This window comes from Dipodomys ordii, unplaced genomic scaffold, assembly GCF_000151885.1.
Source record: "Dipodomys ordii isolate 6190 unplaced genomic scaffold, Dord_2.0 Scaffold191, whole genome shotgun sequence".
Lineage (NCBI taxonomy): Eukaryota > Metazoa > Chordata > Mammalia > Rodentia > Heteromyidae > Dipodomys > Dipodomys ordii.
The window spans coordinates 312,852-336,846 of NW_012267407.1; the positions used below are offsets into that span (position 1 = coordinate 312,852).

Genomic DNA, 23,995 nt, shown 5'->3' on the forward strand with positions numbered 1-23,995 from the left:
CATATCCTGGCTCGTGATGCTCAGGATAGATGCCCAGGAGTGGTATGGCTGGGTGGTAGGGAAGGTCTGTGTTTAGTATTTGGAGGAACCTGCAGACTGCTGTCCTGAGTGGCTGTACTATTTCACAATCCCACCAGCAGCACAGAAGGGCTCCTTTTCTCCACTTCCCTGCCAGCATTTGTTCAAAGTCATAATGTTGTTTAGTTTAACTCGGGTGAGATGGAATCTGGTGGAATCTGTTTTGATTTGCATTTCCTTCATGCCCAGAGATGGAGAATATTTCCTCATGTGTTTCTGTGCCATTTTCCCCTCTTCTTCTGAGAAGTTTCTCCTTAGTTCCCTGCCCATTTAGTGATTGGTGTGTTGGGTTCAGAAAGGGCAGTGTCTTGAGCTCCTTGTGTGTGTTGGGTTTCAGGCCTTTGTGGGAGGTGTTGCACAGCCCTGTTTTTGTGTTTGAGATGGGGTGGTGTTTCCTGCTGGGCCAGCCCAGGCTGTGGTCCTCCCATCCCTCTGCCCTTCTTGCTGGAGAGCAGGCGTGCCCCCTGCACCCACCACTGGGAGTCTGGAATGCTCTGAGTCTGGTTCCCTGCACTGTACATGGTGGCCTCTGGCCCAGCCTTCCTCCTGAGGAGAACCTGAATTATTCTGTCTTTATGACTGAATGAGACTCGGGGAGTGTGGGTCACACATTGTCTCTGTACTTTCACGGGTGGCTGAGTCTAGGCTGTTGGAGGTTGAGCTGGGTGGGAGCCTGGCTCCAGTCCTGGGTCTCAGGTGGTCCCCTTGCCCCGTGTCCATTTTAGCTCTCTCCAGCAACGTCCGAGGTGATGGAGGTGCCAGGGAACAAGTGTGGGGAAAGAGGAGACTGATGCCAACAGCCTCATTGGCTGCGTCCTCTCCTCACCGCCCCCCCCCACAGCACCTACCCATTGCCCTGCCGGCCCCAGGCAGCTTGCATCATATCCAGCTCACTAAACTCTGTTCAGCTTTCCCAGCTTGGTGGTCCTGTGGTTTGGGAGTCACCTCTGCGTGTGACTCCCAGCATCATCCTTGTAGAGCCAGGGTGGGATGGATCTTCGCAGTGAGGGGAGAGGAATGGGGAGAGGGTGAGAGAGGGAGATGGGGAAGCAAGGCATGGGGGAGAGAGAGATGGAGGCAGAGAGACAAACAGACAGAGGCAGACAGACAGACATGAGCGATGTCCTCTCTGAGTGTCCCTCCTGCACGCCCCTGGGATCAGGCAGAACATGCCGGCAGGGACTCAGATCGTGTGACACAAGGACTTTCCTGAGCTCTGCTGGAGGTGGGGCTGCAGCCGGCCATTGCGTGGGTCGGGCCCTCTGTCCTCCCGGAGCACCGCCGTGTTTCCTGTCGGGTGACACACAGCTGTGACAAGGGCTCAGGCACAGAGGCTCTCGCCTGATGTCCCACCCTGGGCAGGGACAGAGGCTCCCAGTGGAAGCCTGGGGACTCATCAGCAGACCCCAGGTCACGAACAAGCCGGCGTGAGAAGCACATCCACCATGTCTGCACGAGCGGCTAGAGGGGAAAGAGTATAGAAACTTCTCTGATTTTCTCTGAAACACTAACAAAGAAACAAAAAAGTGAAGCCAAAATCATTTTTGGAAAAGGTCGTGTGTGCATAATGAGCCGCTGCCTGGGAGGCATGGAGTCCTGGAGCCAACCCTGATCCTGCCTGGAAGACAGGAGGAGGTAGAGGAGGAGCAGGAGGAGGAAGAGGGGGAGGATGAGAAAAGAAGGACAGGAAAGAGTAGGAATGAGGAGGAGGAAGTAGGAGGAGGAGGAGAGTAATGAAGGATGGAGGAGGAAGAAAAGCAAGGAAGAAGGGGAAGAGAAAGAGGGGATGGAGGAAGAGGAGAAAGAGGAGGAGGAGGAGGAAGAGGAGGAGAAGGAGAGGAAAGAGGAGGAGGAAGAAGGGGAGGAGGGAGGATAATCCTGAAAGAGCAGGAAGAGGAGGAGGAGAAAGAGGAGGAGGTGGGGCAAGAGGAAGAGGAAGAAGAGGAAGAGGAGGATGAGGAAGATAAGGAGAAGGAGAAAGGAAGAGGAGGAAAAGGGAGAGGAGGCAGAATAGGAGAAGAGGAGGAAGAAAAGGAGGAAAAGGAAGAGGAGGGGGAAGAACGAGGGGAGGAAGAGGAAAGGGAGGAGGAGAAAGGAGAAGGAGAGGAAAGAGGAGGAAGAGGGGGAGGAAGAAGGGGAGGAGAAGAGGAGGAGGAAGGGGAGGAGGAGGAGAAGGAAGGTGGAGAGGAAGGAGGAGGGGGAGGAGGGAAGAGAGGAAGGAGGAGGAGAAGGAAGAAAGGAGGGAGGAGGAGGAAGGAGGAGGAAAAGGAAGAAGAGGAAAGAGGAGGAAGAGGAGGAGGAAGAAGGGGAGGAAGGAGGAGGAGGAGAATCCTGGAGGAGGAGGAAGAGGAGGAGAAGGAGGAGGAGGGGAAGAGAAGAAGGATAAGAAGGAGGAGAGGAAGGATGAAGAGGCGAAAGAGGAGGAGGAAAAGGAGGAGGTGGGGCAAGAGGAAGAGGAAGAAGAGGAAGAGGAAAATAAGGAGAAGGAGAAAGGAGGAAGAGGAAGAAAAAGGAGAGGAGGCAGAGGAGGCAGGAGGGGGAGAGGAAGGAGGGGAGGAAGAGGAAGAGGAGGAGGAGGAGGGAGGAGGAGAAAGGAGACGGAGAGGAAAGAGGAGGAAAAGGGGGAGGAAGAAGGGGAGGAGGAGAGGAGGAGGAAGGGGAGAAAGAGGAGAAGGAAAGAGGAGAGGAAGGAGGGGGAGGAGGGAAGAGAGGAAAAATTAGGAGGAGGAAGAGAGGAGGGAGGAGGAGGAGGAGGAAGAGGAAGAAGAGTAAAGAGGAAAAGAGGAGGGAGGAGGAGGAAGAGAAAGAAAGAGGAGGAGAGGAAGAAGGAGGAAGAGCAGGAGCAGGAGGAGGAGCTACTATTTTTTCTCATTTCTGTTGTCATTGCAGAGGTGATGCACAGAGCTCAGTCACATGGTCAGGCACAGTGTCTTTTTGGACAATGCCCCGTCCCTCACGCTCTCCCCCCTCCCTCCGGTCCCCACACACACCTCATGTGGCTCCTTTCCCCCATGGCATCCAGGGAGTGGGAATTGCCTTTCCAAGAAATGAAACTGCAGATCTCAGTCTGTGGCTGATGATGAAAAGGAAGAGTAACCGGAAAGGGCCACGTTCTGCTCCTGCCCACAGAGCCATTGACCGAGCTCATTTCTCCTGCAGAGCCTCTGGGAACACTGGGAGCTGCAGTCACTCAACCCACTCTCCCCAAAACATCTCTGGTTTTCCATCCTGGGATTTGAACTCCCAGCCTTGCCCTAGCTGGGTGGGCACGCTCCCATGTGAGCCGCACCCCAGTCCTTTCCCAATCACCTGAGACTGGACACTCCCAGTCGCCGCCCTATCAACCGTTTCCTTTGTCTCCCACAGATGGAGAAGTCCCCAGAGCTGGCCAACTCAACCCGGGTCCAGTACTTCGTCCTCCTGGGCCTGTCCACCCAGCCGGGTGTCAGAGCCGTCCTGTTCTTCGTCTTCCTCACCCTCTACCTGCTGACGCTGCTGGAGAATGCACTCATTGTCTACCTGGTCAGCACCCACAGCGAGCTCCGCAAGCCCATGTACTTCTTCCTGGCCAACCTCAGCTGCCTGGAGATGAGCTACGTGTCTGTCACCATGCCCACACTGCTGCTGGGGCTGTGGGCTGGGCCCTACCGCATCCCCTTCACCACCTGCATGACCCAGCTCTACTTCTTCATTGCCTTCATCTGCACCAAGTGCTTGCTCCTGGCATCCATGGCCTACGACCGCTACGTGGCCATCTGCCGACCCCTGCACTACCCCCTGCTCATGCGGCCCCAGGTCTGCATGGCCTTGGCCTCAGCCTCCTGGCTGGGGGCACCAGTGGTCTCGGTGATCAAGACCATGTGCATCGCCAGCTTGTCCTACTGTGGCCCCAACATCCTCAACCACTTCTTCTGTGACATCTCCCCGCTGCTCAACCTGTCCTGCACCCACGTGGCACTCGCAGAGCTGGTGGACTTCATCTCTGCCATTGTCATCCTCTGGGGGTCCCTTCTTGTCGCCGTGGCCTCCTACGTGGCCATCGGCAGAGCGGTGCTGCACATGCCATCGGCCACTGCCTGGCGCAAGGCCTTCTCCACCTGCGCCTCGCACCTGACTGTCATGGGCACCTTCTACTCTGTGGTGCTCCTCGTGTACTCCTGGTCCGGCCCTAGGTTGGCCGCAGAGCACAGCAAGGTGCTGTCTGTGTTGTACGCAGTGATCACACCTGCATGCAGCCCAGTGGTCTACGGCCTGCGGAGCCGGGAAGTCCAGGCAGCGCTGCGAGGGGCCTCTGGGCACTGAGCCCGGAGCCAGGGACAGCAGAGAACATTCTAGATGCCCCCTATGGAGACTTGTGAATGAGAAGACAGGAGTCCTCCACTGGGAGATGAAGCTGGCCAGAGGGGGCAGCAGCTTCCCAGTGACCAGCAAGGCAGTGTCCACCTCTATCACTGGGGAGTCTGCAAAGAGAGCTGGCATTTGACCCCCATACCACCATGTGTTTGGTACATGTGCGTGGCTGTGTGCCCAGCACAGAGGCACAAAAACGAATGATGGAAAGTTGTAACATTGGGGGTCAATGTTGCTTTGGGGAGATGACTGGAGAAGTTAGTCAAGTATCCACGGAAGGCAAACATGACTCCTAGCACAGAGAGAACCCACAACGGGACTGGACACATGGGGAGATGAGCTCTTGTGAGACAACGGCGGTAGTTATCATAACAATAAACCCATCATCACAATGATAAACCCATCATCACAACAATAAACACATCATCACAACTATAAGGTGTCCAGAACAGTGCTGCCCGCTACCTCCACACCATGGAGTCCCCAGAGTTGAGTGGACTCGCCATGGTGTGTGCATGCAGGGTACAAGAGCACCCGCTGTCAGGAAAGATGAGATCACAGCCGATGGATGCCACTGAAAGATGTCATGGGAGACAAGGCCAAGACCCAAACACCAAGTCTTGTGTGTGTTCATTCTCGTGTGGAAGCTAGACCCAAAAGATATACACATGTAGGAGCGTGTACATATGCTAGTATAAACCCAGCTGCATCATTATTTACGTGGACTGACATGGAAAGTGAAGCAGACGGAGGGATGGGCACAGGGGAAGGCGGGGAGGAAGGGAGAGTGGGGAGCCTGCACTGTATGACACGTGTACACGGGCAGGCGCTGGGCAGGTTTGCTCGGAGGAGGGGGTCAAGGCAGACGGCTGGCAGCTTTGAAAACAGAACAAGGGTGAGGGATGTGCTCATCTGCGAAGGGAAGGAGAGCATGGGAATGTAGTATATTTTGTCTATTGAAACCCTGACTGGCATGTGTGGTGTCTTGTAGTTGAATGCATGCACTATAATGAACTCTGGAGGATGACCTGCTAGAAATGACTCAGTCATCCTACTGTAAGGATTTTCAGTTCCTCTTCAGAGTCATGAGAGGTTCCCTGCCGGAGAAAGGAGTGTGTTACCAAAAAAATAAAATAAAATAAAGAGACGCCTCAGCCATGCTGTTGCCGCGGCTCCTGGTTGACTTCAGATCCCTGATTCCAGAGCTGCCACTGCTCAAGCACTGCATTTCCCAGGAGTTCTGGGTAGCAGCAGCAACTGGGTGGGGGCCGTGGTAGCCTGGGGACTTGGAAGGGGCAGGGGGACCCCAGAGACTCCCAGGTGCTCAAGGCAGATGGACAGCTAAGGAGAGCAGGAGGGAGTGGTGGGCAACTCCCTCTTCTCCCTTTGCATCCCTGACCTTTGAGCACGGCTTCATCCACTCTGTACAGAGCAAAGCTGACGGCTGGAGAAACATACTGTGCAGATGCAGACTTCATGCCGAGCATGCAGAGCAGATGCAGTATAGTTCACAGAGGTAGCACAGTGTGAATACAGATAGCATAGAATGAATACAACTTACACACACACACACACACACACACACACACACACACACACACACGCACACACATACCTGGGGAGGAGGGCAGGAAGGTGGTACAGAACTCTTGGGCTCGGGGTCCCACCCTGCCTCTGACTCACCTCAGGCCTGCAGAGCTCCCACACCTCCATGCTCTGGCCTTTCTCTCTCAGATCCTAACCGGTTGCTCAAACACGTCTGGCACAAGCTCCTACCCGAGCTAGGCAGTGGGGCGGGCGGAGCAGGGGACGTTTTAGAAGGGTAACCATTAGCACATGCAGGAAGCTGTGGCATTCTGAATTCCTGGGCACCTGTCTGATGAAATCTGGAAGTTTATCCTGAAGATATGTCCACATGCACGCACACGTGTGTGTGTGCGCATGCACACACACACACACAAGCATGCACATTCCACAGAGGAAATACTGCATGACTGAGATCTCCACCCACAGCTGCTTTTGCAGGGTAGTCCACACATCCAGGAAACCGTGTATGACAGCACCTGGGGACCCCAACATCCTCACAGCGCAACAAGGTTTGGTTATTTTAAAAAAAAGAAGAAGAAAAAAAAATGAAGCTGCTAGGTGCTGGGCACAACTGTAATCCTAGCTACTCCAGAGACTGAGGCCTGAGGATCATGGTTTGAGGCCAGCCAGGGGAGGAAAGTCCATGAGACACTTCACCCCAATTAACCAGTGGGAGGCAGGGTCAGAAGTGGATCTGTGGCACAAAAGCTTAGGGACAGAGCCAAGGCTCTGAGTTCACACAAAAGCACACAAACCAATAATGTCCTGACAAACATAACAGAATGCACAAAACTGAACATATCATGCCCTGCAAAGAAGCCCATCACACACAGCCTGCGTGATCCTACCTCTACCAAACACCCAAACAGGACATTCTTTATTTTTATATTTTATTGTCTTCAAGTACTGGTGCAAAGAGGTGTCAGTCAACTCGTTTGTGAGCACAGTACATTGTGGCCAAAGTCACTCTTCCATTGTCCAAATGGGAAATCCTACAGCACAAGAGAGGAGAGTCCTTTCTCACGTCTGGGGATACAAGAAACCTATTAGAATGACCTCTAATTTAACCTCTAATTTTTTTTCTGGGTGTCATGAAATGTCTGGAATTTCCTCATGGTGACAGTTGAACAGCTCTGTGAACATACTGGGAAAAAAAACCAAGTCACTGAATTTGATATTTTAACAGGTGAAAACCTGTGGAATATGAATCATGTCTTAATAAAAGGTTTGATACTGGGAACCAAGCCTGCAATCCTGGTGGGGGTGCATAGCCTGTGTGCCTCCTCCCGAGCAACCTAGAAACACAAGTAGGAGGAGCAAAGCAGAACCCCAGATGGCTGAGATGTGGCTCAGACATGGAGCCCAAAGCCCAGTATCTGTCATCAGAGGTCCTTATCTGAGGTCCTCAGCCGGCTTTTAACCCAATGCCCTGCGCAGAGTCGCATGGAACACGAACTGCACCTCCTTGTTGCGCAGACAGTAGATGATGGGGTTGCACATGGGCGTGGCCACCGTGTAGATCACTGACAGCATCTTGTTTAGGTCCATGGACTTGATGCGGCTGGGCCGGGCATAGATGAAGGTGGTGGCCGAGTAGAAGATGCCCACCACCACCAGGTGCGAGGCACAGGTGGAGAAGGCCTTGCGCCGGGCAGCAGCCGACGGCATGCGCAGCACTGCCCTGCCGATGGCCAAGTAGGAGGCCACAGCGACAAGAAGGGACCCCCAAAGGATGACGATGGCGGAGATGAAGTCCACCAGCTCTGTGAGCGCGACGTGGGTACAGGACAGGTTGAGCAGCGGGGAGACGTCACAGAAGAAGTGGTTGATGATGTTGGGGCCACAGTAGGACAGACTGGCAATACATGTGGTCTTGGCCACAGAAACCATTAGCGCCCCCAGCCAGGAGGCTGTGGCCAAGGCCATGCAGACCTGGGGCCGCATGAGCAGGGGGTAGTGCAGGGGCCGGCAGATGGCCACATAGCGGTCATAGGCCATGGACGCCAGGAGTGTACACTCAGTGCAGATGAGGGAGATGAAGAAGAAGAGCTGGGTCATGCAGGTGGTGAAGGGGATGCGGTAGGGCCCAGCCCACAGCCCCAGCAGCAGTGTGGGCATGGTGACAGACACATAGCTCATCTCCAGGCAGCTGAGGTTGGCCAGGAAGAAGTACATGGGCTTGCGGAGCTCGCTGTGGGTGCTGACCAGGTAGACAATGAGCGCGTTCTCCAGCAGTGTCAGCAGGTAGAGGGTGAGGAAGACAAAGAACAGGGCGGCTCTGACACCTGGCCAGGTGGAGAGGCCCAGGAGGACGAAGTACTGGACCCGTGTCGAGTTGGCCACCTCCATCTGTGGGAAGAAAAAGGAAATGGTTGACAGGGAGTCTCTGGGAAGAGATTGGGAAAGGACTGGGGTGGGGCTCACAGCAAGTACAAAGCTCTGAGTTCAAATCCCAGGATGGAAACCAGAGATCATCTATTGGGGAGTGGGGTCCTCTAACAGGGCAAGGTCTTGTCCCACAGGGACACCCCTCGGCCATGGGTCCAGAGCCTGCTCCTCTTCTCACTAAATCAGGGATGGTGGGCACACCACTGATTTGAAGTCCAGCAAACAGTGCTCTGAGCATTCACGGCGGCTCTAAAGGAGAAATGAGCACAGGAAATGGTACTGTGGGTGGGAACAAAACCTGGCCCTTTCCAGTAACACTTCCTTTGTATTTTTGGTGGGGGGTCTGGTCTTCGGGCCTGAACCCTGAGCCTGGGCACTGTCTCTCAGCTTTTCAGCTCAAGGTTAGCGCTCTACCACTTGAGCCACAGTGCCACTTCCAGCTTTTTTCTTTTTGCTTATGTAGTGCTGAGGAATTGAACCCAGGGCCTCAGGCATGCAAGGCAAGCACTCTGCCACTGAACCACCTTCCCAGCCCATTCCTTTGTATCTTCTGCACACAGATTGAGATCTGCAGTTCTATTTCTTGGAATATCAATTCCTACCACTGCACATGATGCAGGAAATAAGCCACACGAGGTGTGCGTGGGGACGTATATCCTCTCCCCTCACTGTGAAGATCCCACCCCACCCTGGCTCTACAAGGAGACTCCCCAAAACCATGTGGGTAGAAGCCAAGAGTTGGAACTGCACGAAGCAGGATTCTGAGGCAAGTCTCCCGGGGATGGGCGGGGCGATGGGCAGGTGCTGTGTGGTGGTGAGGAGAGGATGCAGTGGCCAATGCGGCTGTCCAGGTCAGTCTCCTCTTTCCCCACTCCTGTTCCCTGACACCTCCACAACCCCCAATGTTGCTGGAGCTGTAATGAACATAGGGCTGAGGGAACAGCCCGAGAGAGCCAGACTCCCACCCAGCTCCACCCACAGCCTAAACTCAGCTACCCATGAAAGCAAGGAGACAATGTGTGACTCATGCTCCCCGAGTCTCATTCAGTCATAAAGTGAGAATAACTCAGGTCCTCCTCAGGAGGAGGGCCAGGCCGGAGGCCACCGTGTACAGTGCAGGGAACCAGACTCAGAACATTCCAGACTCCCAGTGGTGGGTGCAGGGGGCACGCCTGCTCTCCAGCAAAAAGGGCAGAGGGATGAGGGGACCAGAGCCTGGGCTGCCCCAGCAGGAAACACCACCCCATCTCAAACACAAAAACAGGTTGTGCAGGTTGGGAAGGTGTCTCAGTGGTAGAGTGCTTACCTTGCATGCATGAGACACTGGGTTCAATTCCACAGCACCACATAAGCAGAAAAAAACAGAAGTGGTGCCGTGGCTCAAGTGGTAGAGTGCTCACCTTGAGCTGAAGAGCTGAGCGATATTGCCAGGCCCAGAGTTCAAGATCCACCACAGACAAAAAAAGGCGGGGGGGGGGGCTGGGCAACACCTCCCAAAAAGGCCTGAAAACCAACACACAAAAGGAGCTCACGACACTGCTCCTCCCAAAACCAATACACCAATCACTAAATGGGCAGGAGCTAAGGAGAGAAGAGGGGAGAATGGCATAAAAACACAGGAGGAAATGCTCTCCATCCGTGGCCATGAAGGAAATGCAAATCAAAACAGATTCCATCTCATCCAGTTCCACTGGCCAATATTCCAAATTAAGACAAGAACAAGCCAGGATTACAAGTGGTTTACACCTGTAATCCTAGCTACTCAGAAGCCTGAGATCTGAGGATCACAGTTCAAAACCAGTCTGGGCAGGAAAGTCCCTGAGACTCATCTCCAAAAAACCACCAGAAAACTGGAAGTGAGGGGCTGGGAAGGTGGCTCAGTGGTAGAGTGCTTGCCTTGCATGCATGAGGCCCTGGGTTCCATTCCTCAGCACCACAAAAGCAGAAAAAGCTAAAAGTGGCGCTTTGGCTCAAGTGGTAGGGCACTAGCCTTGAGCTGAAGAGCTGAGGGACAGTGCTCAGGCCCAGAGTTCAGGCCCCATGATGGACAAAAAAAAAAAAACACCTGGAAGTGATGCAGTGGCTCAAGTGGTAGAGTGCTTGCCTTGAGCTGAAGAGGTGAGGGACAGCGCCCAGGCCCAAGTTCAAGCCTCATGACCAACAACAACAACAAAAAAAGACAAGAAAAAGTGCTGGAGGGGAGGTGGGGAACATGGAAACCTACTGTGCTGCAGGTGGGAAAGTGAACTAGTACAGCCACTCAGAACAGCAGTCTACAGGTTCCTCCAAATACTAAACACAGACCTTCCCTACCACCCAGCCATACCACTCCTGGGCATCTAACCTGAGCATCACGAGCCAGGATATGACAAGGACACCTGCACACCCATGTTCACTGCCGCACCATTCACAATAGCCAAGATATGGAAACAGCCCAGATGCCCCACAGTAGATCAGTGGACCCACAAAATGGGGTGCCTACATACAATGGAATTTTACACAGTCAGTAGAAATAAAAATAATGTCATTTGCAGGAAATTGATGGAACTAGAACAAATCATGTGAAGGGAGGTAAGCAAAGGTTAGAGAGACTAATGGAGCATGTTCTCTGACATGCAGAAGTTAGATCTGAGAGGTGACAAACTACACAGGATTCTCAGTTCTCACACACAGGGAGACCCAGCCAGGATAGCATCAGGAGAGAATCACAAGTCATATGTATGAAAACAAGATACAAACTGAAACAAGCCCCAAAGACAAGGAAACAGAATTGCTCTCTTTCTCTGAGAAGTCTGTATTCTTTCCTCATGTATAGTACATTCCCCTCACAGCTGTGGGAGGGTGGAGGGCACAGAATTCCAGGAAAAAAAGATGGAAAGTATAGCCAGAGAGTCCAGGGGACATGGATGGCAATGAACTGGGCACCTCTGGGGTGGAGATGGGAGGGAGAGAAGGAGGAACAGGTGACACCGGGAGAAAGGAAGTGTGCTCACCACCTGACTCCTGTGAAGGTAAGCCGTGCAGATCACCTCTAAAACAACACTGAAGTAAATCAACAACGGGGCCGGTGGGGCGATTCACATGGTCAAACGCCTGCTCAGGCACGAAAAGGCCCCAAATTAAACCCCTGTCAGGGTCACCAAAAAGAAAGCTTTGTGTGCAGGCAGAAGTGATGGTGCACTGGTGTAATCCCAGCTCTGGAGGCTGGGGCAGGAGGACTGCAAATGCAGCCTGGACTCCCTAGGAAGCACCTGTCTCCAAGACGCAAAGATGCAAACCCTTTCCTCTCTGCTGTTCCTTGTCCCCAGCACCCAGAGTCCCCCATCAGCTCAGGGGGAAGATAGACAGGTGCAGATTCTCTCCTGCCCAAGCTGTCCCGAGCAGAGGTGAACACTCAGCCCTGTGCATGAGCGCTCATCCCTGTGCATTCTGCTTCTGCCTCCAGGAGGAGAGCAGCCACAGCCTTCAGTCCACCCTGCAGCACTGCTCCATCCCTAACTCACGCCCAGCCTGGCCTGGCCTGGCTCTGATTTGTGATGCCCAAGACCAAATGTGACAGGCAGACAGAGAGCAGAGCTTAAGCCAGAGGTCTGTCCTGCCCAGGAGACCAGCCAAGTCCCTGTGCACTGCAGGGAAGGAGGAGGGTGGAAGGAGTGGAGGAGGAGGGTGGAAGAGGAGAGGGAAGAGGGTGGAAGGAGGAGGGGAAATGCAGGAGGGGTGGGAAAGCAGGGGAGGGGGAAGCAGGAGAGGGAGGATGAGGGGAAGTGGGGGGGGGGAATCTCTTCTCTGACCTCTGTGGAGGAAGGAGGAGGCTGGAGGAGAGGAGCTTCCACAGGCAGACCTCTGCCCTGTCTGGCCTCCTGTCTAGGTTTAGGGGACAGGGATGAGGGAAGGTGGCCTCGAGGGTGGACAGATGCAGGGCATCATAGGGCAGGATGGGCAGGCAGCTCTGCTGTCCTGGGAGGCACTGGCGTGCAGCTGGAGACTACCAGGTGGCTCTGTGGCTGGGCCCAGGCTCAGGAAAGACAGATCTACTGTCCTCCACATGGCTTTCCTGAGCTGGGAACTCAGGCCTTGTCCTGCCAGGCAGGTGCTTTCCCATGTCAGCCTCGCCCAGACCCCACACACAGTGTCACAGGCCTGCTGGTGAGGGGAACAGGGCAGAGCGGGGTCCAGGGCCTGCCCAGTGGGAACAGACACAGTGGAGAAAGAATGCAATTCTGACAGCAACCCAAGGGGCTGGGATCTTTTTATTGTTGTGATTCAGTGCAGAGGTTCCATGGTCAGTGACACCTCCTTCCTGCCCCTTCCCCATTCCCCCTCTCTCCCCCGCCCCACCTCCGTCCCCACCGCCCCACACTGCTTATTTTCCAGGTGGATCACATTGAGCAAAAGGACTGCATTTTCCCTCCCTTCTTCCTCCCTCCCTCCCCCTTCCCCAGGTCCCTCTTCTCCCCTCATAGGTCTCCTGTCCTGGCCTTCACGTGGCCACCAGCACGTGCCTGGCCCTGGGCATGGTGGGCGGTGATCCCCACTCGGGGTCTGGGGCATTCAGGAGGCTGGAGTGGGATGTGGCAGAAAGACAAAGCCTGTTGGGCTGTGGGTGGTGAAATGACAGAGGTGGTGGCGGAGCCAGGCTGCGGGCCCCCCCCCCGGAAGGATGGGCCTGGCCGGCTGGACTCCACAGCTTCTCCAGATGAGAAGTCTGGAGTGGGTTCTCCATGAGCAGCTGCAGGTAGGGTGAAGGAAGGTGATCTGCGCACATCAACCTCAGCCACGTGCAAAGGCACAGAGCCGCCAAATGGAGGCACAGAGCGAAGGCCACTGACCTCACAGGGACCCAGGCTAGTGCTGCTCTCCTGAGCCATGTCCTCAGCCCTCTTTGTGCTTAGTGTTTTTATTTTTTGTTTTTATTATTCTGTTTGTGTAGCTTGGACTCTGGGCCTGAGCACTGACCCTCAGCTCTTCAGCTCAGGCTAGTACTCTACCACTTGAGCCACAGCACCACTTCCAGTTTTCTGGTGGTTGGAGATAAGAGTCTTATGGACTTTCCAGGCCAGACTGGCTTTGAACTGGGACCCTCAGATCCCAACTTCCTGAATAGGTAGGATTACAGGTGTGAGCCATCAACACTGGGCTTCGTGTTTTTTTTTTTTTTCACTTTTTAAAGGTTAATTTATTCCATTGCCCTCCTTAGGAAAATTCACATTAGAAAGTCAAGTGAGTAAGCGGCTAACCCCACCACCCAGGCTCAGAGAAGAACAGGCGTATTGGAAACAAATGCTAAGACCAGAAACTCCTTCTATGGGCACCCCTCCCCCCTGCCTCCAGCCACAGAACACTGCCCTCTTCCTCACCTGCTAACCCAGCACCCAGAAAAGCCACAGAGCACAAGGGAAGTGGACAGGACAGCCAAGAGCCTGGCTTCCAGGCAGAGGCACTGGCACCACTTCCCAGCAAAGCAAAACTAAAGAGATAATGTCCAGTTTCATAATGCTGCCATCCCCCTGGCCTTCAGTGTCACAGAAAAGGAATAGGCCTGAACATGGCGTGTCACTCTGCGTGGAGTCAGGTGGTGTGGCAGGCACTCACTCCAAGTCACTCATCTGCTCAATGGCGTTGTGGACTTTCTCCGCAGCTTCTCCAAATTCTTTTAGCTTGCTGTTAGTTTCCTTGGCAATTTTGTTCTTGGCTCTTTCTCTGTCCAGCTTCAAAAATTCACCCAGGGTTAATTCTTCAAACTGCTTCTTGACAGAAAGGAATGCACACCCAGATGAATGCTTCTTATGCTCCTCTCCACTCCGGGGTACAGGAGCAGCCCTCCAGGAAGGGCCAGTACTTGAACGTGGAGAGGCGGTGGTCCTTGAGGTACAGCTGTCAGGCAGGAGGCAACGACGGAGCTCCCATGGCACCGCCGCTGACCAGCCGCAACGTTCAAATCCGGTGGGTTTTATATTTAATTTGATTGATTTTTCTTTTGTGGGTTCTTGTGCTCCCTCTTGGCTAGCCTCAGTCTGTGGTCCTCTGGCCTTGGCCTCTTGAGCGGCTGGGACTGTGGGCAGCATACCCATCCTGGACGGCCTCAAAGGGAAATGCGTTGGTCGCCTTCCCCCTGCCCTGCAGAGGAGAGCAAAGCCCTTCTCGTGTGCCCTCCCCTCCTCTTCCACATACCAAGGTCTTTCCTGATCGGGGTGATTCTCTGCTCCCCAAACGCTGGACAGAGCCATGTGACTGTGCACCACCTTGGTGTGACCCCAGGACGTGGGCAGTGACATCACGAAACCAGGGGTGACCAGCGATGAACTGTGTTCCTTCTACAGGTTTCAAGCAGAGGATCGGTGCACACACAGAGACACAGACACAACAGACACACACACACACACACACACACACACACACACACGCTGACCACCTAGCACAAAAGTTCCTGAGCAAGAAGGCCATGGTTCCATGTGGGTCACCAGCTGTGGGAAATTTGCATACTGGCCTCTGGTTGGGTTGGAGGTAGAGGCTGATGGGCTTGAGCTGGGCAAAGGGAAGGAGTCTTCTGAGGCTGCTGTGTTTTGGGGGCACAGGGGCTTGGGCTTGCGTGGAGTCAGGACCTGCCCAGGGTCTTGCGCACGGCGTCATGCACCTCCTTGTTGCGCAGACAGTAGATGATGGGGTTGCACATGGGCGTGGCCACCGTGTAGATCACTGACAGCACCTTGTTCAGGTCCATGGACTTGATGCGGCTGGGCCGGCAGTAGATGAAGAGGGCGGCAGAGTAGAAGATGCCCACCACTACCAGGTGCGAGGCACAGGTGGAGAAGGCCTTGTGCCGGGCAGCGGCTGACGGCATGCGCAGTACCGCCCTGCCAATGGCCACATAGGAGGCCAAAGCCACCAGGAGAGTTCCACAGAAGATAACAATGGCAGAGATGAAGTCCACCAGCTCTGTGAGTGCCACATGGGTACAGGACAGGTTGAGCAGCGGGGAGACGTCACAGAAGAATTGGTTGAGGACATTGGGGCCACAGTAGGACAAGCTGGCGATGCAGGTGGTCTTGGCCACGGAGACCACCAGCGCCCCCAGCCAGGAGGCCGTGGCCAAGGCCATGCAGACCTGGGGCCGCATGAGCAGGGGGTAGTGCAGGGGCCGACAGATGGCCACATAGCGGTCATAGGCCATGGACGCCAGGAGTGTACACTCAGTGCAGATGAGGACAATGAAGAAGAAGAGCTGGGTCATGCAGGTGGTGAAGGGGATGCGGTAGGGCCCAGCCCACAGCCCCAGCAGCAGTGTGGGCATGGTGACAGACACGTAGCTCATCTCCAGGCAGCTGAGGTTGGCCAGGAAGAAGTACATGGGCTTGCGGAGCTCGCTGTGGGTGCTGACCAGGTAGACGATGAGTGCATTCTCCAGCAGCGTCAGCAGGTAGAGGGTGAGGAAGACGAAGAACAGGACGGCTCTGACACCCGGCCGGGTGGACAGGCCCAGGAGGATGAAGTACTGGACCCGGGTTGAGTTGGCCAGCTCTGGGGACTTCTCCATCTGTGGGAGACAAAGGAAACTGTTGATAGGGTGGCGACTGGGAGTGTCCAGTCTCAGGTGATTGGGAAAGGACTGGGGTGCGGCTCACATGGGAGCGTGCCCACCCAGCTAGGGCAAGGCTGGGAGTTCAAATCCCAGGATGGAAAACCAGAGATGTTTTGGGGAGAGTGGGTTGAGTGACTGCAGCTCCCAGTGTTCCCAGAGGCTCTGCAGGAGAAATGAGCTCGGTCAATGGCTCTGTGGGCAGGAGCAGAACGTGGCCCTTTCCGGTTACTCTTCCTTTTCATCATCAGCCACAGACTGAGATCTGCAGTTTCATTTCTTGGAAAGGCAATTCCCACTCCCTGGACGCCATGGGGGAAAGGAGCCACATGAGGTGTGTGTGGGAACCGGAGGGAGGCAGGGGAGCGTGAGGGACGGGGCATTGTCCAAAAAGACACTGTGCCTGACCATGCGACTGAGCTCTGTGCATCACCTCTGCAATGACAACAGAAATGAGAAAAAATAGTAGCTCCTCCTCCTGCTCCTGCTCTTCCTCCTTCTTCCTCCCCTCCTCTTTCTTTCTCTTCCTCCTCCTCCCTCCTCTCTTCCTCTTTACTCCACTTTCTCTTCCTCCTCCTCCTCCCCTCCTACTCCTTCCTCCTCTGCCTCCTCTCCCTTTTCCTCCTCCTCTGCTTCCTTTTTCTCCTTTCTCCTGCTCCTTCCTCCTCCTCCTTTTCCTCTTTCATCCTCCTCCTCCTTTTCCTCTGACTCCTATTCCCTCCTCTTTCTCCTTTCTCCTTCTCTTCCTCATCCTCCTCTTTCTCCTCCTCTTGTGCCACCTCCTCCTTTTCCTCTTCCTCTTTCTCCTCCCCATCCTTCCTTCCTCTCCTCCTCCTTCTCATCCTTCTCCTCTTCCTAGATTCTCCTCCTCCTCCCTCCTCCTCTTCTTCCTGATCTTCCACCTCCTCCTCATCTTCCTCCTCCTCTTTTCCTTCTTCTCCTCTTTCTCCTCTTCCTCCATCCCCTCTTCTTCTTCTTCCTTGCTCTTGTTCTTCATCCATCCTTTCTTACTCCTCCTCCTCCTACTTCCTCCTCATCATTCCTCCTCTTCCCTGTCCTCCTGGTCTCCTACTGCTCCCCCTCTTCCTCCTCCTCCTCCTTCTCCTCCTCCTCCTCCTCCACCACCTCCACCTCCTCCTTTCTTGCAGGCAGGATCGGGGTAGACTCCAGGACTCCATACCTCCTGGGCGGTGGCTCATTATACCCACACGATCTTTTCCAAAAATGATTTTGGCTTCACTTTTTTTGGTCAGTTGTGGGACTTGAACTCTGGGTCTGGGCACTGTCCCTGAACTCGTCAGCTCAAGGAAAGCACTCTACCACTTGAGCCACAGCACCACTTCCGGTTTTCCAGTCGTTTATTGGAGATAGGAGTCTCACGGTCTTTCCTGCCCAGGATGGCTTTGAACCTGGATCCTCAGATCTCAGCCTCCTGAGTATCTAGGACTACAAGAGTGAGCCACTGGCGCCGGGTGGCTTCACATTTTTGTTTCTTTGTTTGTCTTTCAGAAAAAAATTAGAGAAGATTCCATACTCTTTCTCCCCTAGCCGCCCGTGCAGACATGGTGGATGTGCTCCTCACACTGGCTTTATTCGTGACCTGAGGTCTGCTGACGAGTCCCCAGGCTTCCACCTGGAGCCTCTGTCCCTGCCCGGGGTGGGACATCAGGCGAGAGCCTCTGTGCCCTTGTCCACAGCTGTGTGTCACCCGACACACCCAGGGCGGTGCTCCCGGAGGACAGAGGGCCCAACCCAAGCAATGGCCCCACCTCCAGCTGAGCAGCTGAACAGAGTTTAGTGAGCTGGATATGTATGATACAAGCCACCTGAGGCCAGCAGGGCAATGGGTAGGTGCTGGGGGTGGGGGGTGAGGAGAGGATGCAGCCAATGAGGCTGTTGACGTCAGTCTCCTCTTTCCCCACACCTGTTCCCTGGCACGTCCTCCACCCTGGATGCTGCTGGAGAGAACTGAAATGGACACAGGGGCAGAGGGGGAGCCAACAGCCCGAGCCCGGAGACCGGAGCCAGGCTCCCACCCAGCTCAACCTCCAACAGCCTAGACTCAGCCACCCGTGAAAGCACAGAGACAATGTGTGACCCACACTCCCCAAGTCTCATTCAGTCATAAAGAGAGAATAACTCAGGTCCTCCTCAGGAGGAGGGCCGGGCCGGAAGCCACCGTGTACAGTGCAGGGAACCAGTCTCAGAGCATTCCAGACTCCCAGTGGTGGGCACAGGGGGCATGCCTGCTCTCCAGCAAGAAGGGCAGAGGGATGGGAGGACCACAGCCTGGGCTGGCCCGGCAAGAAACATCACCCCATCTCAAACACAAAAACAGGGCTATGCAACACCTCCCACAAAGGCCTGAAACCCAACACACACAAGGAGCTCAAGACACTGCCCTTTCTGAACCCAACACACCAATCACTAAATGGGCAGGGAACTAAGGAGAAACTTCTCAGAAGAAGAGGGGAAAATGGCACAGAAACACATGAGGAAATATTCTCCATCTCTGGGCATGAAGGAAATGCAAATCAAAACAGATTCCATCAGATTCCATCTCACCCGAGTTAAACTAAATAACATTATGACTTTGAACAAATGCTGGCAGGGAAGTGGAGAAAAGGAGCCCTACTGTGCTGCTGGTGGGATTGTGAAGTAGTACAGCCACTCAGGACAGCAGTCTGCAGGTTCCTCCAAATACTAAACACAGACCTTCCCTACCACCCAGCCATACCACTCCTGGGCATCTATCCTGAGCATCACGAGCCAGGATATGGCAAGGACACCTGCACACCCATGTTCACTGCCGCACCACTCACAATAGCCAAGATATGGAAACAGCCCAGATACCCCACAGTAGATCAGTGGACCCACAAAATGGGGTGCCTACATACAATGGAATTTTACAGAGATATTAAAAAGAATAAAGTAATATCATTTGCAGAAAATGGATGAACTAGAACAAATCATGTGAAGGGAGGTAAGCCAAGGTTAGAGAGACTAATGGAGCATGTTCTCTGAATGCAGAAGTTAGATCTGAGAGATGACAAACTACACAGGATTCTCAGTTCTCACACACAGGGAGACCCAGCCAGGATAGCATCAGGAGAGAATCACAAAGGTGTTGTGCCTGAGCCCCAAGTCATATGTATGAAAACAAGCTACAAACTGAAACAAGCTCCAGAGACAAGTAAACAGAGGACTTGTTTCCTGAATTGCTCTCTTTCTCTGAGAAGTCTGTATTCTTTCCTCATGTATAGTGCATTCCTCTCACAGCTGTGGGAGGGTGGAGGACACGGAATTCCAGGAAAAAGGATGGAAAGTGCAGCCATGGGGTGCAGGGGACATGGATGGCAGTGAACTGGGCACCTCTGGGGTGGAGATGGGAGGGAGAGGAGGAGGAACAGGTGACACTGGGAGAAAGGAAGTGTGCTCACCGCCTGGCTCCTGCGCAGATCACCTCTAAAACAACACTGAAGTAAATCAACAATGGGGCTGGTGGGGTGATTCATGTGGTTGAGCACCTACTCAGGCACGAAGAGGCCCCAAATTAAACCCCTGTCAGGGTCACCAAAAAAGAAAGCTTTATGTGCAGGCAGGTGTGATGGCGCATTTGTGTAGCCCCAGTTCCTGAGGTTGGGGCAGGAGGACTGCAAGTCGAGTGCAGCCTGGGCTCCCTAGGAAGCACCTGTCTCCAAGAGAGAAAAATGCAAATCCTTTCCTCTCTATGGATGATCATATATGACCTAAGAGAAATAACAGGAGGCATAGTGAAGATAGAGTAGAGCTGACATATGCACAGACATATAATATATAGAGATAAAACACCACAAACAAAATTAAGTAAAATAATATAATTAGTATGCAAATATCATATAATTCTAGCCTGGTCTCAATGCCCACCATAAATGTTCTAAAAGTTTTATGTCATTGCCATCCATAAAAATAAATGCTAGCTATAGAATGTGCGGTTTCTAAATGGGTTCAGATTACTTAAAGAATCTACCTATATGTCTATGTTATCAAATATATATGTAATACATACATTCTATATATATATATATAATATCAAATATTTATATATATATATCATATATATTTGTTCCCTGTCCCCAGTGCCCAGAGTCTTCCCTCACCTCAGGCGGAAAGTAGACAGGTGCAGATCCTCTCCTGCCAAAGCCACCCGAGCAGAGGTGAACACCCAGCCCTGTGCACTCTGCTTCTGCTGAGAGGAGAACAGCTGCAGCCTTCAGTCCACCCTGCAGTGCAGCTCCGTCCCAAACTCGCACCCGCCTGGCCTGGCTCTAATTTGGGATGCCCAAAGACCAATTGTGACAGGCAGAGCAGAGCTTAAGCCAGAGGTCTGTCCTCCCCCAGGAGACCAGCCAAATCCCTGTGCACTGCAGAGGAGGAGGAGGGTGGAAGGAGGGAAGGGAGGAGGTGGAAAGAGGGGAGGAGTAGGGTACAAGGAAGGGAGGAGGAGGATGGTAGGAGTGGAGGAAGGAGGGGGAAATGCAGGAGGGGTGGGAAAACAGGTGAGGGGGAAGCAGGAGAGGGAAGATGAGAGGGTGGGGGGAATCTCTTTCTTCCCTGACCTCTGAGCAGGGATGGAGGAGAGGAGAGGAGAGGAGCTTCCACAGGCAGGCCTCTGCCCTGTCTGGCCTCCTGTCTGGGTTCAGGGGACAGGGATGAGGGAGGGCAGCCTCAAGGGTGGACAAATGCAGGGCATCATGGGGCAGGATGGGCAGGCAGCTCTGCTGTCCTGGGAGGCACTGGCGTGCAGCTCGGGACCCCCAGGGGGCTCTGTGGCTGGGCCCAGTCTCAGGAAGGACAGATCTGCTGTCCTCCACATGGCTTTCCTGAGCTGGGAACTCAGGCCTTGTCCTGCCAGGCAGGTGCTTTCCCATGTCAGCCTCAGCCTGACCCCACACACAGTGTCACAGGCCTGCTGGTGAGGGTAGCAGGGCAGAGCGGGGTCCAGGGCCTGCGCAGTGGGAACAGACACAGTGGAGAAAGAAGGCAATTCTGACAGCAACCCAAGGGGCTGGGATCTTTTTATTGTTGTGATTCAGTGCAGAGGTTCCATGGTCAGTGACACCTCCTTCCTCCCTCTCCCCATTCCCCCTCTCCCCCCGCTACCTCCGTCCCCACCGCCCCACACTGCTTATTTTCCAGGTGGAGCACATTGAGTACAAGGACTGCATTTTCCCTCCCTCCTTCCCCCCTCCCTAGATCCTTCTCTTCCCCCACAAGTGCTCTGTCCAGGCCTTCATGTGGCTGCCAGCGCATGCCTGGCCCTGAGAATGGTGGGTGGTGATGCCCACTCAGGATCTGGGGCATTCAGGAGGCTGGAGTGGGTCATGGCAGAAAGGCAAAGCCTGTTGGGCTGTAGGTGGTGAAATGGCGGAGGGGGTGGGGGAGCCGGACTGCGGGGCATCAGGAGGCCGGCCGGCTGACTGCCTGCAGCTTGTCCAGATGAGAAGTCTGGAGCGGGTTCTCCATGTGCAGCTGCAGATGGGGTGAAGGAAGGTGATCTGCGCATTCAACCTCCACCACGTGCAAAGACACAGAGATGACAAATGGAGGCGTAGAGTAAGGGTGGCTGACCTCACATTTCTGGAATCCACACAATACAGACACAGAGAAGACACAAGCAGCACAGGAACAGGGCCGGCCTCTCCCAGGATCCAGCCGGTGCTGCTCTCTTGAGCCCCCAGCCCTCTTTGTGTTTATTGTTTTGGTTAATTATTGGATTTGATTGGTTGTACTAATATGGGGTCTGTTCTCCCTCTGGGCTATCTTCTATGGTCCTCTGGCCTTGGACTCTTGAGCGGCGGGGACTGTGGGCAATATCCCCACTCTGGATGGCCTCAAAGGGAAATGGGTTGGTTGCTTTCTCCCTGCCCTGCAGAGGAGAGCAGAGCCCTTCTTGTGGGCCCTCCCCGCCTCTTCCGCACACCAAGGTCTTTCCTGATCGGGGTGATTCTCTGCTCCCCAAAGGCTGGACAGAGCCATGTGACTGGGCAGTGACATCACAAAACCACGGGTGACCAGCAATGAACAGTGTTCCTTCTGGAGGTTTCAGGGAGAGGATCAGTACCCTCGCGCGCGTGCGCTCTCTCTCTCTCTCTCTCTCTCGCTCTCTCTTTCTCTCTCTCTCTGACCACCTAGCACAGAAGTTCGTGAGCAAGTAGGACATGCTTCCACATGTATCACCAGCTGCCAACTCGCAGATTTGCACACTGGCCTCTGGTTGGGTTGGAGGTAGAGGCTGATGGGCTTGAGCTGGGCAAAGGGAAGGAGTCTTCTGAGGCTGCTGTGTTTTGGGGGCACTGGGCTTGGGCCTGCGTGGGGTCAGGACCTGCCCAGGGTCTTGCGCACGGCGTCATGCACCTCCTTGTTGCGCAGACAGTAGATGATGGGGTTGCACATGGGCGTGGCCACCGTGTAGATCACTGACAGCACCTTGTTCAGGTCCATGGACTTGATGCGGCTGGGCCGGCAGTAGATAAAGAGGGCGGCCGAGTAGAAGATGCCCACCACTACCAGGTGCGAGGCGCAGGTGGAGAAGGCCTTGCGCCGGGCAGCAGCCGATGGCATGTGCAGCACTGTCCTGCCGATGGCCATGTAGGAGGCCAAGGCCACCAGGAGAGTTCCACAGAAGATGACAATGGCAGAAATGAAGTCCACCAGCTCTGCGAGTGCCACGTGGGTGCAGGACAGGTTGAGCAGTGGGGAGACGTCACAGAAGAATTGGTTGAGGACATTGGGGCCACAGTAGAACAGGCTGGCAATGCACGTGGTCTTGATCATGGAGACCACCAGCGCCCCCAGCCAGGAGATCAAGGCCAAGGCCATGCAGACCTGGGGCCTCATGAGCAGGGGGTAGTGCAGGGGTTGGCAGATGGCCACATAGCGGTCGTAGGCCATGGACGCAAGGAGCATACACTCGGTGCAGATGAGGGAGATGAAGAAGAAGAGCTGGGTCATGCAGGTGGTGAAGGGGATACGGTAAGGCCCAGCCCACAGCCCCAGCAGCAGTGTGGGCATGGTGACCGACACATAGCTCATCTCCAGGCAGCTGAGGTTGGCCAGGAAGAAGTACATGGGCTTGCGGAGCTCGCTGTGGGTGCTGACCAGGTAGACGATGAGCGCGTTCTCCAGCAGTGTCAGCAGGTAGAGGGCTAGGAAGATGAAGAACAGGGAGGCTCTGACTCCTGGCCTGGTGGAGAGGCCCAGGAGGATGAAGTACTGGACCCGGGTTGCATTGGCCAGCTCCGGGAACTTCTCCATCTAAAAAAGAAAGCACGGCCAGGGAACCATTTTGTAAATCTGTCTATTTTGGCCACTGTGGGCCAAGGTCACAGTCGCCTGAGGGAAGGAAGCTAACTTTCATGGAGTCTATCTGCCTCCACATGTATCCTGTATTGCACCTGGGGTTGTCACTGACAAGGGGTCCCCCAGGTCCGGTTCCTCCCTTCTCCCTGCCCGGACTCATCCTGCACAGCCAGTCCTGTGAGGAGCCAGAGGGTTCTTTTTGGTTTTGTTCATTCATTTGGGAGTTTGGGGTGAAGAATGGGGCACATGGGGTGTTTGGGACTTCTGTTTGGCCCAGGGATTGTCTGCCCAGCAGCAACAACTGTGTGGACAAGACCTGACTGATCAGAGGCCCCAGGCCCGCTTCCTCTCAGCCATACAGGGGCATGAGGGGGATGCCATCCCTGCAGGTGCTCCATGCTCCAGCCCTCTCACCTGGGAAAGACAGCTGCTTCCAAAGGCCAGCTCCTCCCTTTACGAACTCGGAGCCCCAGGAGAAGCCTCGCTCCCTCGCAGGCTCCGCATGGGCTGGACGGTGGCTGCTGCAGGGCCACCGTCCCAGGACAAAGCAAACAATAAACATTGCCGAGGGGGGACCAAGATGGCCACGGGGCAGTAGGGAAACGCCACAGCTCTCTCCAACCAAAAAGAGAGTTCGAGTTCCAACGCTTAATCTCCCCAAGAGACCGACAACAA

The 23,995-nt window shown here is 54.5% G+C and overlaps 4 protein-coding genes and 1 pseudogene across 4 annotated transcripts; 1 reads left to right on the plus strand and 4 right to left on the minus strand.

Moving 5' to 3' along the window:
* The first annotated feature begins 3,444 nt into the window (after positions 1–3,444).
* LOC105999476 (olfactory receptor 5-like) lies at positions 3,445–4,380 on the plus strand. Its single transcript, XM_013034506.1, has one exon. The coding sequence runs from the start codon at positions 3,445–3,447 to the stop codon at positions 4,378–4,380; it is 936 nt and encodes a 311-aa protein (XP_012889960.1).
* A 3,051-nt stretch (positions 4,381–7,431) lies between these two features.
* On the minus strand, positions 7,432–8,364 carry LOC105999477 (olfactory receptor 5-like). Its single transcript, XM_013034508.1, has one exon. The coding sequence runs from the start codon at positions 8,362–8,364 to the stop codon at positions 7,432–7,434; it is 933 nt and encodes a 310-aa protein (XP_012889962.1).
* A 5,231-nt stretch (positions 8,365–13,595) lies between these two features.
* On the minus strand, positions 13,596–14,324 carry LOC105999524 (annotated as a pseudogene).
* A 674-nt stretch (positions 14,325–14,998) lies between these two features.
* LOC105999478 (olfactory receptor 5-like) lies at positions 14,999–15,937 on the minus strand. Its single transcript, XM_013034509.1, has one exon. It carries the CDS (start codon positions 15,935–15,937, stop codon positions 14,999–15,001), a length of 939 nt encoding a protein of 312 aa, XP_012889963.1.
* A 6,399-nt stretch (positions 15,938–22,336) lies between these two features.
* LOC105999479 (olfactory receptor 5-like) lies at positions 22,337–23,275 on the minus strand. Its single transcript, XM_013034510.1, has one exon. The coding sequence runs from the start codon at positions 23,273–23,275 to the stop codon at positions 22,337–22,339; it is 939 nt and encodes a 312-aa protein (XP_012889964.1).
* Between the last annotated feature and the right edge of the window lie 720 nt (positions 23,276–23,995).

Coding starts and splice junctions, on each gene's coding strand:
- LOC105999478 (XM_013034509.1), bottom strand. CDS start 15,937: ATGGAGAAGTCCCCAGAGCTGGCCAACTCAACCCGGGTCCAGTACTTC.
- LOC105999477 (XM_013034508.1), bottom strand. CDS start 8,364: ATGGAGGTGGCCAACTCGACACGGGTCCAGTACTTCGTCCTCCTGGGC.
- LOC105999479 (XM_013034510.1), bottom strand. CDS start 23,275: ATGGAGAAGTTCCCGGAGCTGGCCAATGCAACCCGGGTCCAGTACTTC.
- LOC105999476 (XM_013034506.1), top strand. CDS start 3,445: ATGGAGAAGTCCCCAGAGCTGGCCAACTCAACCCGGGTCCAGTACTTC.